The sequence below is a fragment of the Eurytemora carolleeae genome, unplaced genomic scaffold (assembly GCF_000591075.1).
Source record: "Eurytemora carolleeae unplaced genomic scaffold, Eaff_2.0 scaffold7, whole genome shotgun sequence".
Classification (NCBI taxonomy): domain Eukaryota; kingdom Metazoa; phylum Arthropoda; class Copepoda; order Calanoida; family Temoridae; genus Eurytemora; species Eurytemora carolleeae.
Window position 1 is genome coordinate 446970 of NW_019396407.1, and position 19128 is coordinate 466097.

Here is a 19128-nt window from a genome sequence, read left to right on the forward strand (position 1 = left end):
AAGTACATGTTATATCTTTCTTTAGGGTTAACAGAATTAATTAATTAATTTCTTATTTTTACGCTTACTTTTATTATGAAGTAATAAAAAATATGAAAAAAAAAGAATAATATTTATTTTCTATTTTTGGATTAACAACATACATGATTATATTTTTAACTACAGGGTGTCCCACGAAACATGACAGTTGATAAATAGTTATGAATGTCGTCTTCTACACGCTGTATTAGATATTAAAGGTTTTTGTAGTTTATTTCGTAAAAAAAATCTTTTGGTTAAATATATTTTACTTTGAAATCAATTTTTCTAAAACATGACTCCCATATTATAATTTATTTTTGGCTTTGGTATCAAACAACTTAACAAATTATGGAAGAAGACATTCTAAACTATTCACCAATTGTCTTGTTTCGTAAATACAGGGTGTCCCACATAACATGTCAGTAGAAAAACGATTTTAAAGTCGTCTTTAATATTTGAATTTATTTGAGACATTCAGTAGTCAACCTTCTTTCACATGTATGAATTTTGAAAATAATCCCAAAATAATCCTAGTCCTGGGATTTCCAAATGTGGTCTGCTTTTTTTGTGCTTTCAATATTTCAATTTCAATTTTAATTTTATTAATTAAACCAAAATTGTCGAAATCTGAATATTATATCTCCGGTAATATTTAGAGCACAAAAAAGGCAGACTACATTTTGTACATATGTTGTAATTATTACCTCAAGAATTTTACTTCTAAAATTTGCTTTACGAATAAATGTTGTAAATTATTTCAAAAATCAAAGACAACCTTCAAGTCGCCATGTTTTCTGGGACACCCTGTAACTGAATACATATCATAGATTAATAAAAATACAGATAGAACACTAGATGTCTTATTTTCAAGATTTAGGGATTTTTCGTTCATATTAACCATTAGGCAGATGCCCAACGTTGCCTGCGCGGAACTCCTTTGGGCTTCTGTCTCAGGGTTTCTGTAAACGACAAACCTTTAAATCCTCAAAAGACGACATCTAGTGTTCTATCTGTATTGTTATTAATCCATGATATCTTTCAGCGATTCCTGATTTCTTCAGTCTGTCTGCACTTCAAACACAATTTCCTACGAGCAAATCAAAAATATATCATGTGTCGTCAAATTAAAATAAATTTTACGTTAGAAGACTAAAACTTATCAAGAAAAAACACACAAACCGTGTTTAAAGGGACTGTAAAGGAATCATTAAAGGGGATATAGGCTGAAACCTGAGAATCTCAGGAGTTGATCGAGACTTATAAGACATCTATCTGATGTTCATGTCTCGAGAAATTGACATGAAACTGTGTCAAATTTATACCAAAACGTATACATGTAAGATATACGTCCGTTTAACGTGACCAAAACTCCCTCCAATATCAATGCAGTATACTGGTCACGTGATACAGACGGAGACATGTGACAATAATATTGTACTGCCATCAATGATATCTATTAAAAATTATTAAATTCAAATAATAATAGGAGCAAACCTGAGTTTCTCAGGCTCCTCTGGGATATTGTTAATTTCCTATTGGTTGCATATTGGTTGGAAATGATCTGTTTAATTCTACGAATCATATACAAAATCTTACATATATTCGTTTTGGTATAATTTTGACACAGTTTTATCTCAATTTCTCGAGACAGGAACATCAGATAGAACTCTGTTTGTTTGTCTTTCTGTTTGTTTGTATCCAATTAACATCAAAACGGCTGAACCGATCAGGCCCAAACTTTTGTGGGACCTCACATGACCTCCTTCCATGCAATGAAGGCAAAACTTTTATCTGATCAATAGAATAAATTGTCTTTTTTATGTTAAAAGTCAGTTTCATATAAAAATTTCATCGTTATTATAAACAACCTAACTTTTCTGGTCCCAGTTTTTACTGTATCGCCCGGACATTGGGTAAATAAAGCAGACACTCATTAGGACTAGCCGTTGCAACAAAGTTGACGCGGTCAGACTTGAGGTTGAAATTACTTTAACTAAAGGGTCTGAGGTGCGTGCAGTTAATAAAAAAAAGTTTAAACCTGCATATAGATGACACTTCCGGCTGGTGATATCTTAAACAAAAATTCAAATGTTTCTTAAAATTTCTGAATTCTTAACAAATAAAATCAGTTCGGGTGGTTTTATTAAAAAAAAACTTTAGGGACTGTATACAAAATTACATAAAACTATAATTTTAAAGTGTAGTACAGAAGACAGATTTCTGTTTTAGCAACAAACCATGATTTTCCAATCCCTAAAACTTTCCAACCAAGTTTTGAAGTCTTTTTACATTTCAAATTGTGAATTCTGTCAGATCAAATCAGTTAAGTTTAAAATACCAAAGATTTACACCATCTTGTTGCACAAATTTAGGGATTGGAAAATTTGAGTTTGTTTCAAAAACGTTTCTATTAACAACAATGACAATTTCAGGCTCAATGGTGGACACCCCATTCATATAAATATAGTGGTTACTTTAATTTTTTTTAATGAATTCCTAATATGATAAAAGTTTATTCTTATCTTTAAGAAACATATTTTAATATAATTTTCCGAGAGAGATGACAAAATTTAACTTTAAATCAAATATTGTAGGTATTTCCTGTTATTTGCAGTATCTAATATATAGAAGTAGAAATATATATGTTTGTCTGTTTGTTTGTTTGTCATATGTATGAACCCCTAGACCAATTTGCCTTAAATATTTAGTAAAATAAAGACATACACATGGAGGATAAGATGGTTATTAGAAGTATAATTGAAGATGGTAAAAATTGTGATCATTCTAGAATTTTACTCGTTCTTCAAGAATAATTCTCTAAAATGAAAAAGTATGAAATCTGTTGATTTTGTTAATAGATTCTGGGAAACGTTTCCCGAATATTTTACATCAGTTGTTTCCCAGGCTCAACAAATATTGCAGTCAGGAAACATATAAAGATAAAAGTATTTATTTTTTGTGCCTTAAAAGGCCATCAAAGTTTTAAACAAAAAAGTCGGATAAGTTTGAGATCCACATTTTCAATGTTTTTATTTTTATGATTTACAATTTTAAATGTTGAAAAAAAAATTCAATTTTGGAACAGAATTTGAAATTCGATTATCCAGAAAAAATGTCACTTTTTCAAATTTTTGGTTATTTGTTAATAAAACAAAAATATTTTTCAGTTCTATTTTGTTAAAAGAAAAATAGAATCAAGAACTAAGGAATAACATTTTACTGGGAATAGAGGCGGAGCGAAACGCCCAAAAATCAAATGCAAGCACTCCCTAGCCTATCTACTCTTCTTAATTTCTTTAAAGGGAGTTACCGGCTATAGACAATGATGTTTATTAAATAGTTTTTAAAAATAAATTTTCCAACCCTCCAGAATTGACAATCCATGGGAGAATTTTAAAGATTGAATTAGCGCTCTCACTGAACAATTTGAAATCGTAAAAACAACTCATAGTTCTCAAATGAATCCTGATACATTTCTTTACAATGCTGTACTCTCAGCTCAACGAGCATGTGAAGCCGGTTACTCCCATTAATAATTCCTAGTACCTGACCCATTATCCAGTTATGAGGACAATTATCCTCCAGAGTGCTTGAATAATTGAATATTATGTAGGCGTGTCTGGATTTTCTGAACAATAATCTTACCCACTATTGATTAGATCACTCCTGTCCATTAGCGCCTGATCCAATCAGGGTTCAGTTATGTGTTTGTTGTCTATTCTGAACCAATAGAAATAGTATGGCGGTATCGTCTATCTTTCTATCTATTTCATTATCCAATTAGAGATATGAATCCTTCAATCGGCGCTATCAGTAAATGGAAATATTTACTTCTACTGAAACTATAGTGAGCTAGATAAGGGTTAAGTTAAGAGGTATGTAAATGGAAAATAAGGCATTTCTCTTTTGAATTTGCATTGTCAGTCTCTGTAATATTACTTTTGCCGAATTGCAATATTATTAACAATTCGGCCTCAATCTTTTTTCAAGGCAAAGGATGTTTAGACATATTAACGTAATGTTGTATCATCAATAGTTTCAGTAGAAGTAAATATTTCCATTTACTGATAGAGACGAGTAAAGGATTCATAACTCTAATTGGTTAATGAGATAGACAGAAAGATAGATGTCACCACCATACAATTTGTATTGGTTCAAAATAGACAACAAACACATGACTGAACCCTGATTAGATCAGGCGCTATTGGAATCGGCAAACAAGTGTGCATGTATTGGCTTTTCTTTAGGGTCATGTAAAAATATATATCTTAAAGGGATTTTAGGGATATAGAAAAATATATAACTTAAAGAGACTTTAAACGTAAATTCAAGTGAATCTCCATGAAAAGAAGGCAATGATCCATTTGCAACGATACGCTTTAAGCCTTGTTTGTTCGCCGAGAAATGTGTTTGTAAACTAATCGAAAGCCGATTGTATGCCGCTTAAAATTCCTGTATGCACTGCCTTAAGTTCAGACTGCACTATGCGCACACTGTGCGCAACTGAATACGATGCAAGCGGGTTTCAATAAGCTTACACAAACACAATCTCTGTGCTCGGCAAGCACACAAAAGGTTTTAAGGATACCGTTGTAAATCCTATTTGCTCTCTTTGCACAGAAAGTCAATTGAAATTACGCTTACAGTCCCTTTTAATCCAACAAATTAACAAATTCAGAATACTCTAGAACCTTCTAAGAGAATTAAAAATTCTGACTCCGCGCCGGTTTAATATGTTTAACATGAAATAACCTGACAATACTTGGGAAAGCTGTGTCTCCACAACCAGCCAAAGTAAGAACCTGAACATGTTTTTTTAGGAAATCATTTATTTTTAAAAATACTTTTTTTCCCTTAACCTGTTCCAAAGATCCTGTTTCCGTATTCAGTTTCCAGATACCTGTTCCATGCTGCCTCAGTGAAAAACTAAAAAAAAATTGAAACTAATTTTTAAAGAAGAAAGATGTTGCATAAAATTTGGTTTTTTGATATTGTAACAAAGTAGAGATGTTGATAACATGTGATGTTACCAAAACAAAGTAAAGCTCGATTACATCAATTAGGTTCTTTTTCGTTATAAGAATAAAATGCAGGGTCACCCACACAAGAAGAGACTACAGAGGTGAAGCTGTACGGAAATATTTCAGACAAGCCATTTTAAAATGAAGGATCGTACTAGTCATAGCTGACTTTATGTTTGTTATTAAAAAAATTGTTATTCAACAAACTAAAGTGTTAAATTGAAGTCAAAAACGTTTAATCTTTTTAATACGTTTAATAAGCTGCTCCATTACAACCGTAATAAAATTTTTATTAATAATTAATCTTCGATCCTTAAGGGATTTAAAAATGTGAAAATATTAAAAGGTTTGTTTAGTTTGCTTGAAAATGCATAAATTTCATTTTAAACACTTAAATAACAGAAATGAATGCATTTTTAAACGAGAACTAAAATTCATGTTTCCATAATTATGTTCATGTGCCAATATATTCATGTGCAAATATATTCATTTGCAAAATTTTGCAGCAGTTGAACAAAGTAATTGAACCTTTGCCACAAACTAAAATTTTAGAATCCCTATATCTTTGCAACCTCGTGGTGAAAATCTTTGATTTTTCAAACTTAGAAAGATTATTTGATCTAACAAAATTCATTGTTTAACATATCTAGGGGTTACGACAATGTGTTGTAAAGATATAGGGATTAGAAAGTCAGAGTGGCAAAGATTCAATTCCTTTCACAGAGAAATCAGATACTATCAAACCAAGCACAGATTAAAAAATTATCATGTGTAAAAAATAAAATAAAAAAATTCCCTTGTGGAAGAGAGTTTCGACTGCTTCAAAAAAAAAACTTGATGGAACTCAGAGGAAATATATTTCGATATTTTACATATCCTTCTCAATTCTTGAGGTCTAGTGTTTTTGTCTTTTATGGCGAGTCATCAAAATCACATTTAACATGAATTCAATGATTAAAAGCATTAATTATAAATGAAGCTCTTAATGAAATGGTTAAATAAATATATCTACATTTATAAAGTAATAATCTCTGTTTGTCCGATCATAACTCGTAATCACTTGCTTGGACCGATTTTGATTGAGAAACTTAGTAGAATTACGGAAATGTTCTTAGCCTGGTTTAAAAATTGAGTAGTTTGACTTTAATAGAGAATGTTTATTTTGTTGGCAAAGCTGGGTTCCCAATGCAAGTTAAGTATAAAAAAGTAATCTCTGTTTGTTTGCTTATATGTCCGATCATAACTTAACCGATTTGCCTCAAATTTTGATTGGATAACTCGCTGTAGAACAGCGGAAATGTTCTTAGCTTGATTTTAATTCTAAATTGAGTGGTTTGACTTTAAAGAGAAAGTTTGGGTGGATGGCAAAGCTGGGTTCCCAGCTAGGTATATATAAAGTAGTAATCTCTGTTTGTTGCTTTGTATGTCCGATCATAACTCAGGAACCCCTTGACCATTTTGTCTAAATTTTGTATTTGTAAATTCAGTAGAAACACGGGAATGTTCTTGGTTTAAAAGGTCCAAGTTGAGTTGAATAGGTTGACTCTAGAGCTAGTATTATATATTGCAGCTGTCTGGACAAATCATTATTTATTATTATTTAATAAGGAATTGGAATTTTGCCACAAACTATAATTTTTTAGTCCATATATCATCTTTGCAACCTGATATCGTAGATCATTAATATTTTAAACTATAAATTCTGGTAGATCAAATTGTCTAAGATTAAAATATCAAAGATTTACATTATGAGGTTTAAAAGATGAAGGAATTGAAAACCGAAGTTTCTTTTAGACTCATAAATTAATTATTAGACAAGATCATGTGACCGGGGTTATTTTTAGATATGTCAAAAAACATTCACCAGCAAAAGTCTTACCTTACATATCAAAAAAATGATTTAATGATTCAACCCATCCCATGCCGGTAATGTGTTTAACAGTGGATTGTCCCTGAAACCAAAAAAAGGGTCGATAATAAAAATAAGTATTTTTTTAAACTCTGACCTCGACCAAGATATATTATTTTAACCCTGAACTCGACCAAAATACATTTTTTAAACTCTCACCTCGACCAAAACACATTTTTTTAGCTCTGACCTCGACCAAAATATATTATTTTAAACTCTGACCTCGCCCAAAATATATTTTTTAAACTCTGACCTCGACCAAAACACATTTTTTTAACTGTGACCTCGACCAAAATATGTTTTTTTTAACTCTAACCTTGACCAAAATATATTTTTTAAAACTCTTACATCGACCAAAATACATTTTTTTAACTCTGACCTCGCCCAAAATATATTTTTTTAACTCTCACCTCGACAAAAATATATTATTTTAAACTCTGACCTCGCCCAAAATATATTTTTTAAACTCTGACCTCGACCAAAACACATTTTTTTTAACTCTGACCTCGACCAAAATATGTTTTTTAAACTCTAACCTCGACTGCAAAATATATATTTTAAACTCTGACCTTGACCAAAATATAATTTGTAAACTCTGACCTCGACCAAAATATGTTTGTTAAGCTCTGACCTCGACCAAAATACATTATGATTAGTAAACAAATAACTATTGAGTCTATTAAAATATTTAAACAACAAATTGTTAGTTAGTTTATTTACTGTCTTAATCTTTTATTTTGGTTGTTTCTAGTTCAATTATCAAGTTGTAATGTTATATATCGAACGTTCCAGAGACTGAACTATGTGAGAATAAAAGTTTGTGAATAAATGATGATACAAACAACTTTCATATATAGTGAGGCTTTTGAATTCTGCCAAAATTCAACACTAAGCTTGACCAAAATATAATTTTTAAACTTTGACCTCAACCAAATTTTTAAAACTCTGACCTCGACCAAAATAAGATTTTTAAACTCTGACCTCGACCAAATATAATTTTTAAACTCTGACCTCGACCAAATATATTTTTTAAACTTTGACCTCGACCAAAATATAATTTTTAAACTCTGACCTCGACCAAATATATTTTTTAAACTTTGACCTCGACCAAAATATAATTTTTAAACTCTGACCTCGACCAAAATAAAAATTTTAAACTCTGACCTCGACCAAAATATAATTTTTAAACTCTGACCTCGACCAAAATATAATTTTTAAACTCTGACCTCGACCAAAATTGACCATCAGGGTCTGTTCTTGCAACAAGGAAAAGATCACCACCATGACGAAACATCTAAAATATCTTGTTATTTTTCTTTTTAACATTTTTCGTTGAAAGAAAGAAAACATTGTTAATCGTTACTACTTTACCAACCAACGGCTTTTATTTAAACTTTTACACTTCTAAACAAAAAACCAAACGACAAAATTGACATTCCTATTTTTATTCTTTTTCTCTTCTCTAAAAAAGTGAAAAAATTTTGTGTGAATGGAACGAAAATTTCATTAGTCGAGACATATATAAATAAATGTAAAATTCTGTAAAAGTTCTGTCGTAATACAAAGAAAAAAATTATTTTAATCTGTCTTTAATGAATAAAAAAATATTAAAATCTTTAAATATTTTATTAAATTAAAGCTTTTTTATAATTTTTACCTTTGGTGATTCAAAAATATTGGGATTAGATAGTTGTTCAAGAAATATCCAGTTGCTCAGGTTTGATCTTGAAGCTGTGAATAATCTTGATCCCCAACCTTTAAAAGGACTGATAACGTAATCTATCTTTGAAATGTCATGTCTGATGCAGTACCTGTGTCTAATCTTCAATGCCGGAGAAGGCCTTATTTTTCTAACAAACAAATAAGTATTTAAGTGTAGACTATACAGTAAGCATTTTGTGCCATGCGAATGTCTCGAGAAAATATGATTGTCAATATCATAGATTAATTAAAAATATAGATAGAACACTACATGTCGTCTTTTCAAAATGTAGGTGATTTTCAATCACAATAACCCTAAGGCAGAAGCCCAAAAGGAGTTCCGCGCAGGCAGCGTTAAATCACAAGATAGAGAGAGTATATACGTAACTCCTTTGGGCCTATGCCTTAGAATTATTGTGAACACAGACGACATCTAGTGTTCAATCTGTATTGTTAATTAATCTATGATCAATACATTCAAGTCAACGCTAGTTTCTAAATTATCAAAGGAAATTTAATTTCTATAATTTCCGTGAACAACATCTTTTTAAATTTCAGCAGCTTGCGTAGAACGAAGAGTATTTCTGAGGATATCTCTGTCATTTTACACGTGTAAAGGAAATCCGTTGTTTAATGTACATGCCACGATACACATAGAGTTTATTTTAGATATGTTTTCCTTTTTGTTCACAAGACTGTTTTATAATGAGATATATCATTTCAAAAGTATCTTATTACTAAATATCATGAAAAAAATTCTTCTTGAAATAATTCTTTCTTCTTTTAAGAAACAATATATTTTGATTACAGAAAATGACCCGTCACAAACTCTAATTTTATGCTTATTTAAAGTTGAAAGTATTAAAAAGGGTGTGCAACATAAGGTTACAACGATAGTGGGTTTAGAAAACTATCGTTTGTTGCAAGTGTTCAGTTTCTTTGCTTTATAAAAAAAAAGGTAAGAGGGAGAAAAAAGTCAATAAAAATGTATGTGTGTGTGTAAATAAATAACTTTTTTGAAAAGAAAAAAGTTGTTGAAAAAGTTTGGGTTAAATTAACGAAAAACAACAAAAACATGTTTGAATTATTTTAGTTTCCGAATTTTATAAGGGAGTGTTCGCAAAAAATGAAAGGGGACCGATCCCGAATTAAATTCGTTATCGATTGCTAGTAATTTTACATCTATCATCAGTTTCGTCTACAACGAGAAAAGGGTTAATAACTACCCATACCAAAGAGCGTGGAAGCCAAGAAAATGCATGAAGATGTATTATTTTACCTGCAGAGATTAAAACTACTCATTCAGATATTATAAGTTATAAATGTCAAATTCAATTTGGAGCATTCCTTTGTAGTATAAATATTTCTTTCATTGAAGATGTATTTTTGATGACGATTATTTGCTCTCTATATTTCAGGGTTTTTACTTTAACTATTACCCGAATCGTCTCCATCTTCATTTCTTCCAACCCCCCAGAGATTACCCTCCAGATCAAACTGAAACCCAATCTCAGTTAATCCACCTTAAAGCATAGATAAATCTAGAAGGTACGATATGTATAGTTTCTAAACTTCTAAATTAGAAGGTGTGTTGGGAGGGGGTGAAATCGATGGGATTGTTATTTAAGAAGAGAACATAAAATAGTATAGCTAATTTCCCCTTTCCGCTCTGCCCCCTGAATAAGAGGCCACTTCAGATTCCTGAAAACTAATGTTTAAAGCATTTAAAGAGTTTGAACCGCCCAGAAAGACTAAAAATACACTAAAGTTTGTCGAAAAATCCTCTAAAGTTTGACGAAAAATCCTCTAAAACTTGACGAAAAATCCCCAAATTTCCAAAATCACTTTCTTTATCCTCAAAAATCCTTCAAAACTTTGTTGCTGTTCTAATAATTTAGTGCTGTGTGATACGTTCTCAAAGCCAATATTTCTCGAAATATAAGTTTTAAAACCAATTGCGAATATCACCTGTTGAAGAAAACAAACAGTTTCCCGAGATCCTCTGCATCTCCTTTAAATAATGTTGTTTTTTTGTTTTGTTTTTTAAAGTGGAAAAGCGTAGTTTTGTCATTATAAATAAAAACAGAACACAACAAGAAATGAGCATGCATATTAACTATATATAATATAATTATCCCCTCAAAATTTGTTTCTGAAAACAACATTTTCATCATCTATTAAAAAAAACAAAATAACATTCTTTTTTTAACTTAAAGTAAAATAAAATTGATATTTTTCCTAACCAGGAGTGCTATAGTCTCCACTGTAACTTTGACTGTACAAAGTTCCATTATGTTCAACAACCTCCCAGATAACCTCCCCCTCATGACCAAAAACCTAAAAAATAATATCTATCACTATAATAAAGCTCTTTGCTTAAATATATCATTATATATATGTTAGCTATATCTGGCCAAACGGTGAACCAAATTAGTTATTTTTTAAGAAACCCCATGATTACAAAGATAACATAAGCTATAAGATCTTTTTTTTCAAAGTGCTTTTAAACTTTCACGGGCAACGCCAGGCACTTCAGCTAGTATTTCTATGAGGACAAAAAGATATCACTGATTTCGTAATTTTATCTATTTTGGCTTGTATGTTTTGATGTTTGTTTGTTTTCTGCCCAATAAAAACGGCTGAACCGATCAGGCTTATTTGTGTTTTTTCGTAATTTACAGGACCCAGAAAATAAACATGTCTAAAGGCAGGGGGGTGTCCCCCATCCTGTAAAACTGGTTGTACGTAGTAATCTCTGTTTATTTGTTGTATGTATGATTATTACTTAAAAACCCCTTGACCGATCTGCCACAAATTTTGATTAGGGAACTCGGTAGAACCACAGAAATGGTCTTATCCTTGTTTTAAAATTTAGATTGAGTGGGTCGACTTTTATAAAAAAAATCTTCAAACAAAGTTTTTGCCGAAAATGAAATTGATTTTACTTGACATTTTAAATTCGTACCACAGGTTCAGTCCATAAACCATTCTCTAATCTCAACATTTGATACAAGGCCTTCGGTTCAAAATCTAAAGGATTGCTGCCTCCCTAAAAATAAAATATATGAAAAGTATTATTTAACTGAAATAGTTTAAAGGAAGTTTTCAAGGAATACTCTTATAAAAAACGAACGCTCTTTCATAGTTTAAACCTTTATTTTTAGACGATGTCGTTGTTTTTGAAAATATTTTCAGTAAATTTATTTTATTGTCTGTGCTGCATATATTCTAATGAGTAAAGTTAATAGCAAAACCCATGATAAAGAATTTCTTTTTTAGAGATTCAAATCTATATTACTGGATATAGGCCTCGGGGTAGGTTGTGGCTTTAAATCGAGCATTTACCTTTATAAATGAAATTGAATTGACAGTTCTTTCTTTCTTTAAAAAAAGGGATATAATTCAGCTTTTGTGGTTTAAACATTAACTTTTGCTGCAGTTGGTTTAACTTCAAGATCAAATTTGATTATTTTTTCATGAAAATTTATTTTAATCATAATTCTTCGAAATTTACGAAAACCTATTTTGAATTCGACTTTGTTTATTCAAATATTAATCGTTCTTCAAATAAAATACTATAGATTATTTAAAATTTTCTTTTTCTTAAATTTTGTAGTTTGTTCTCTAAAGTTTGCTCATTAAAAAAACTGTCTAGGCTCCAGCTGGTTTAACATTTTAGATCAGTTTTACAGATATTAGCTTATTGATTGATTACCGAAAAACATTTTCGTTTTAATTTGATTAAACATATTTTTGTTTTAAATGGACGTGTAAAATTTTTTACAATTTCCCTCATTAGCATCAATCTGCGAGGCAAAAAAAAATCACAATAGAAAATGGTCAATTTTACGAGAGAAAAAGAAGGATATATAATTTTCCGTAATAGCACAAATGTTTAAAGGGTATGGTTGTGTATCGAATATACTATTCTATAAACTAAAAGTCTATTCTAAGATTCCAATTTACCTGGAAAAAGTAAAATAAAAGATTGCCCTCGGCCTCAACAAAAAATGGTTCTCTGAAATTAGTTTTATACAGACAGAGAGAAACATTTATTCAATCTACATTGTTATATATTCAACATTTTCATTTATAAGTAGAACAAAATTAAATAAATGCAAAAAATTAAATGAAAAAAGAAAATGAGAAATGTAGGCAAATGTTTTAGCATCTTAAAACTTAATTGATCGATGTGTTTAATTGAAAGTTTAAACTTCCGGCCAGAGGTGTATTCAAGAATTCTCCGGTCCCAGTTTGTACCGTATCGCCCGGACATTGGGTAAATAAAGCACTCAATAGGACTATCCGGTGCAACAAGGTTGACGCGGTCAGACTTTAGGTTGAATTTACTTTTACTGAAGGGTCAGAGGTGCGTTATTGTAATATTGTCACGAATAATATATTTTGTTTTCTTTAATAATTGAATCAATTCACCTGAGATCAGAGCCAAGGAAAATAGTTTGTTCATATTCCCAGGTAGATCCATTATTACCTGTACAACAAATCTGCAGTACTGCAGTTGAGTGTTGACAGTCAACCCACACCGGAATGTATTTTCAAAATATGTGGAACTAACCAAGGAACTATCTCCCAAAGAAATTGAGTTTTTGCCAAAATTTCTGATTCTGATACTATGAATTCTGTTTGATCAAATAGTCGTAAATTGAAATATGAAAGGTTTAAACCATCGGATTGCAAAGATATATTGATAAGAATATTTGAATTTGAGGCTAAAACTCAATTTCTTAAAATATTTCTAAAGCATTCTTCCGTCGTGTTTTTTGACCATGTGTAAATGGTAATGGTGTATAACTCAAGATGAGAACATCTTTGCAACCTAATGTCGTAAAAAAAGACAACAAAAAATATCAAACTTGTGAATAATTAGGTTGAAACAATATAAGAAATAAAAAATTTGTTTTTGACGCAAGTGATCACTGATCAGTTCTTTGGTTGAATAAATATTTTATTTATTTTTTAATTTTAATTTCAACGATTATTATGCATTTATAAGATATTGCTGAATAAATATAATTGTGTAGACCTGAGGAAACAATATGAAGTCTGGTTTCAACAGAAGCAAAATGTACAGGAGCAGTTCGCCATCCAACATATAACCGTCCTTAGATAGAAATATATCCAACATATAACCGTTTTTAGATAAAAATATTACCAACATATAACCGTTCTTAGATAGAAATATATCCAACATATAACCGTTCTTAGATAGAAAATATAGAGGGAAACATCAAAAAGGAACTAAGTTTTTGACACACTTGCTCTTTAGATGCTTTAATCCCTTGTATCTTTAAAACCCGAGGACATTGAGCTTTGATTTGTAAAAATATGATTTTGGTAGACCACTTAGAAACTTAGAAATATGAAAAGGCTCACACCATCAGGTTGCAAAGATAGGGATGGGATTAAAAACTTGAGTTTGTGGCAAAGACTCAATTCCTTTGAGCTGTTATTGTGATATCAATTTACCTGCCTAGATAAAACTAAAACAAAGTTAATGTTTATTTTGAAGGGAGTGTTCGCGAAAGGGGTTTATATCGATTCTATAATTTTGAATTAATCCTATGTCAACCTTTTCGCGTCCACCCCGTTTTGATTCTCTATTCTCTATTGGAACACTGTTGAAAAATATCGTTATTTTTATACCTCTGAACAATTTAGCTGCAACGTTATTGTTACTCTCCATATTTACTGCCTCAACAGCCAATGTCTTATTCCTTAAAAAAAGTTTAAAAGTCAATTAAATGAGTATAAAATTCAATTTAAAGAAAAAATTTTAAAAATTATTTTTTGTGGTCTGGGGAAGGTTTGTACAGAGGTACCCAAAGCTCTCTTTTCGTTTTTTTATGCATATTTTATTTTTAGATTGCTCTAGCTCCAAAAGTAATAATCGCTGATCCAAAATTACAGTTAAAAATGAAACCTAAGATTAACTTATGATTTAAAAGGAAATTTGGAAAATCTTTAAATTTTTCCATTCTTTATGAAGGAATGAAAATGAGACGTGAAAAGTCAAAAAATTGGAAAATCAAGATAAAATCAAAAAGTATGAGGCCTAGAAGGAAACATTTTACATCATTAAATAACTGAAATATAGAGCTTTCGAATGACACCTAGATCGTAAAAATTTAACGAAAATTGTTTCCTCAGTTACTAATACCACTACTGCACAGTTTTTTTGAGACACCCTGTATATAAACTAGACTATAATAGTCTTACTTGGAGAAAAATTACTTTGTTTAAAATAAGTTTTTTTTGCTTGAAAACTCATATTATTTGTAAAATATTATTGGTTGATAAAAACAAATTAAATCTTACTTGGATATGAGCAGCACTGGGTCCTCATGCAAGCTAGAGACACCAATATTTAAATCAATAAATGTGTAAAAAATACATAAAGTATTCTTGTTCTTCAAAGATGTGTAGGCAGAGCAGTAGGTATTAGATTTTTAAAATTTGGTATAAAACCAGAATGATGTGATCATGTGATTGAACAAAATGCCCCCCTATCTTTTTTGAAGTCAAGTGAAAAATATTCCATACTTTTAAATTGAGAAATGGTTAAAAAAAAGATTCGAAGTGAACTGGTTTTCCTGATTTGATATTGAAGACCAGAATCTTGAATTTCTTTGTCCCAATCATAAAAATCCTCTCCTATGACAGATCCTAAATGCAAAAGATATTATCACATAATTTTTGGTTCTAATTTATAGGAAACCGAAAGAAAAGAATTTATCTTAAAGATAATAAATGTGAAAACTTACTAACAGGACTGGACCGTTCGAAAAAATTTTGCAATCTGCATTCTTTCTGTAGTTTCCGAAATGAAAACTTACAAATTCGATAACCTAGAATTTGTCTAAATAGAGGGTTAGTTTGGTATGGCTGTAAGAGGTCATGTAATCAGTACAGAATGAGGGCTCGGGGAGTTGATTTGTTTTGAATCTTCATGACAGAGACAAATCTCAAGAACTGAAGAGGGTCAACCCAGACCGAAATATATTTTCAAAAAATGTGGAACTATCACCAATTTTTTTTTTACTCTGAACCACATTTTTTATAATAATTGGTAAAAAACAATATGAACAGAAAATAAGTCTGTACCTGCAACAAAGAATAAAAACTGCAAAATGAAATTCATTTTGTTTGCCAAAAATCACTAATTTCAAATATAAAATCCTTCAGAGAACATTAATTTTTTACAATTAAACTTTGATGTTTGATCAAAACTAAAGTAAACTTTTGATAACATTAATTGTTCTTATCTTAAACGCGTGCTGGGAGCTTTCAATTAAGATAGAGCTTAAGTATTAATGATGATTAATCGCTAACGATAGTTTATTGCTAACGTTGTGTATCAAGAAATTTAAGCTCCCCCACAAGTTTTTAGGAATTTAATCTCTACAGTCCAAATTTACTGCCTGTATAAACCTGCATGTAAGACGACATTGAATAAAATTGCATATAGGACCACATTCCTTTATAAATGGTCTTTATAAATGTAGAAAAACTCATACTTATCAATGTCAATTTTTCCCCCAAAAATAATAGATTTTTTTAAAAACAATTGTATAAAAAACTGTCGCTTTTCGTTTTTATTAAAACGATGGTTTCAAAAACAATCGTTTTTTATTTTCTAAAAGTTCAAAACAAGTAAAAAATGATTTTTATGAAAACGATCATAAAGCAAAACGAAAAACTATAGTTATTAACAACCCTAGTTGTGTGATCTTTAATGATGTCTTATTTTATAGTTCAAAGGTTGATAGGGTTGAATGAAGGTGCAAGATGTATAGAAGGTGCATAGTAAAACAGATTGGCATCGTTTCCGTTAACGAACAAAATATTTCTAAATCGTTCACAAATGATTTAAAAATTGTCTTTCTCCTTACAACAATTAGTTAACCCAGAGAAAGGTTTGAAGGATGTTGTTGTGAATCAGGAATACGAATCTGTACATAGACAGATATAGATTATATAGTTAATAGCCCGGTTTCTTTATCGAGCTAATAAAAACTTAGATAGATAGATAGAGAGAAAAGATGAAGAAAAAAAGAGAATAACAAAATTAATCTATAAAAGGAAATATCTGATAAAAAGGTTTATTTTTGTTTTAAAAAATCTTTTTTATTTTAGTATTCAAAATAAAAATAAATATTCTTAAGAAAATTTTGATTTTTTATTTTAAAAAGTATTATTAAGTAAACATTTTTTTTTTAATTTATTGGTTAAAAAATTAAAAAATATCTTTTTTGAAAAATATTATTTATAGGTATTTTTAAAAATCTTAGAAATATTTTCATTTTCTGAACTATGCATCTTGGCATATTATTTCTGGTCTCTATTTTCATGTTTTGCAATTTTAGTAGTTTTAATGTCTGCTTATTCGTACCCAAAATCATGGTAAATGCCTAAAAATGGCGAATAGTTTGTTCCCATTTGTTGTGATTTAGCTGTGAAGTCGAAGCTAAATCCAACCTCAGGTGTGATTTCCATCAGCTGATATTTTTAGCTATGATTTAACTCCGACTTCAGATCTAACCTAAGCTTCGATCTTGCTCTGATATTGGACTAACGAATATAAAATCATAGCTAAGCTAGGAAGTCGCAGCTAAATCATAGCTTGAACCGGACAAAGAAACCGGGTTTATATAATTAAAATTATAGGTAGGGCACAATTTTTACAGTTAAATTTAGCCAGGACCTCTCTAACCATTGCTGGTTGTTTTGAATAAAAGGCCCTTTTTCAGTGACAAATAAATATTAAATTGAAATAAAACCAAAGTAAACAACATTAATTTAAAACTACAGTGGTAGGAGATTGTGGAAGACGACTATCGGCCTCCTTAGACGATCTCCAGAACAATTGGACTTTTCTAGAATGATCTCGAGAGCTATGTGATAGATATATATAAAAACTGATTGAAGATTTATCATTGTTGTTAAAAGTTAGACCTAAATATATGATGGTAAAATTTATTCGTGCTTTAATAGAGTCCGTCCTCCTGACCTCTATAAGATTATGTTAATGCAATAAAGACGATTTTTGATTTAATTTTGATTTATTTCAAGCTTTTAAACAGCAAGAATACACATAAACATAGAAGTCGAGAGAAGCTGTACATTTTAAAAACCTTTTGATTACTTGTACACTTGTTATTTTAAATAAGCTTGTTAAAAACAAAAGCTTAGATAAAAAGTTGTCTTTATTGTATTGATATAATCGCCTACCAACGTATATAGATAGTTTCATGTACAGTTCTTTTAACCATTAAATTAAAAGCAAAATAAAGTAAAGTCTTTGATAAACTAAAAGGTTTCTAGTTGGATCAAATATTTATCTATCTTTAAATAATAAATGCCTTTTCTCACAACATTTTAAAACTTCTATTTCTAAACTTTGACAGAGGAAATAATTTTACAAAGGAATTGATAATTTTCAACATATCAATGTTTGTTTTAGAAATAAGTTTTAAACTGAAAATAAGATTTTTTATCTCGGAATAGTTGATGGCCTATATAATTAGTAGAGGATTAGCGTAAATCGTCAATCTATACTCTCGTTGGGTAGTACGTGTTTAGCACATGTTTCCTCTAAACTAGGTGGACACATTTATATTTAGCTCTACTTCTTTCAATTCTATTTCTTCCATTATCAATTCTTCTTTCTTATTCTCTTCTATTCTTTCTAAAATTAAACTAGTTACGAAACAAGATGATTTTAATCAAAACCTCAAAAATTTAATGATTTAATGATTGATAAAAAAATTTAAGTAATTAATTTTAAAGTTAAAGAGCATGTCTGTGAACAGTGAACACCAGTTACTATTTATGCAGAAAGGAATTTGATTTCCTAGAGAACTAAAATTATGAAATATCTTAAAATTGGCTTAAAGTTAAAACTAAAATAAAATAATTATTTCTGAAATGCTAAAAAAAACTTTAAACCTTGGGTTGATCTAGGATTTAGACTTCTTTAATATTCTTATTTATATAAACCGCGCGAGTGTGAAGTCTCCCTGCACTCAATCTTCAGCTATACTAATGAGGATATCTACATCATCGTTGTTCGGACAAAGGTACCGATGTACATAAGACATGTCTCACTATTAATAAAAGGTCACTTGAAAATTCACAAACAGTCCCTTTACACCAATTTTTGCGTGTATTATTGACCCATCAACTCCTGGTTCTTAAATAAAGTGAAAGGTAAAAGTGGAAATGTTCTTAAGATACCGAGTTCCCGATCTTCTCCTATTTATTATTCTTAATGCTAACTTTCAGTATGTCTTTTCACACTATAGATTGTTGTGGCAGTATTTGTGAAGTGTTTACTGAGATAGTTTACTTCTTATAATATATCTTCAGATAATTTACTGTAGAGGACTCTATGGAACTCTCTTTATAGTAAACTCGAATGTGTAGCTTTTCCAAATTTATGGTCAGCTACATATGCAA

General features: G+C 30.1%; 1 protein-coding gene across 1 annotated transcript; it reads right to left on the reverse strand.

The window, feature by feature from the left end:
- Positions 1-357: 357 nt before the first annotated feature.
- Positions 358-15893, reverse strand: LOC111702671 (uncharacterized). The gene is made up of 20 exons (XM_023474424.1): positions 15775-15893; positions 15264-15336; positions 14989-15021; positions 14317-14387; positions 13697-13774; positions 13087-13144; positions 12619-12670; positions 11618-11701; positions 10896-10989; positions 10621-10663; positions 10498-10517; positions 10092-10175; positions 8609-8706; positions 8178-8245; positions 6956-6994; positions 4881-4947; positions 4774-4823; positions 3568-3649; positions 2060-2092; positions 358-1108 (listed from the first exon to the last, which is right to left on the reverse strand). The coding sequence occupies exons 1-20, from the start codon at positions 15809-15811 to the stop codon at positions 1079-1081; spliced, it is 1194 nt and encodes a 397-aa protein (XP_023330192.1). The 5' UTR covers positions 15812-15893; the 3' UTR covers positions 358-1078.
- Positions 15894-19128: the final 3235 nt, after the last annotated feature.

Excerpts from the sequence above, each read along its gene's own strand:
- LOC111702671 (XM_023474424.1), bottom strand. The coding sequence starts at position 15,811 with ATGAATTTCATTTTGCAGTTTTTATTCTTTGTTGCAG. Across the intron at positions 3,650-4,773 it reads GCTTTCCCAAGTATTGTCAG|AAAATCCAGACACGCCTACA; the intron begins GTTATTTCATGT and ends ATTATTGTTCAG. Across the intron at positions 1,109-2,059 it reads GAAGTGTCATCTATATGCAG|GAAATTGTGTTTGAAGTGCA; the intron begins GTTTAAACTTTT and ends ATTTGCTCGTAG.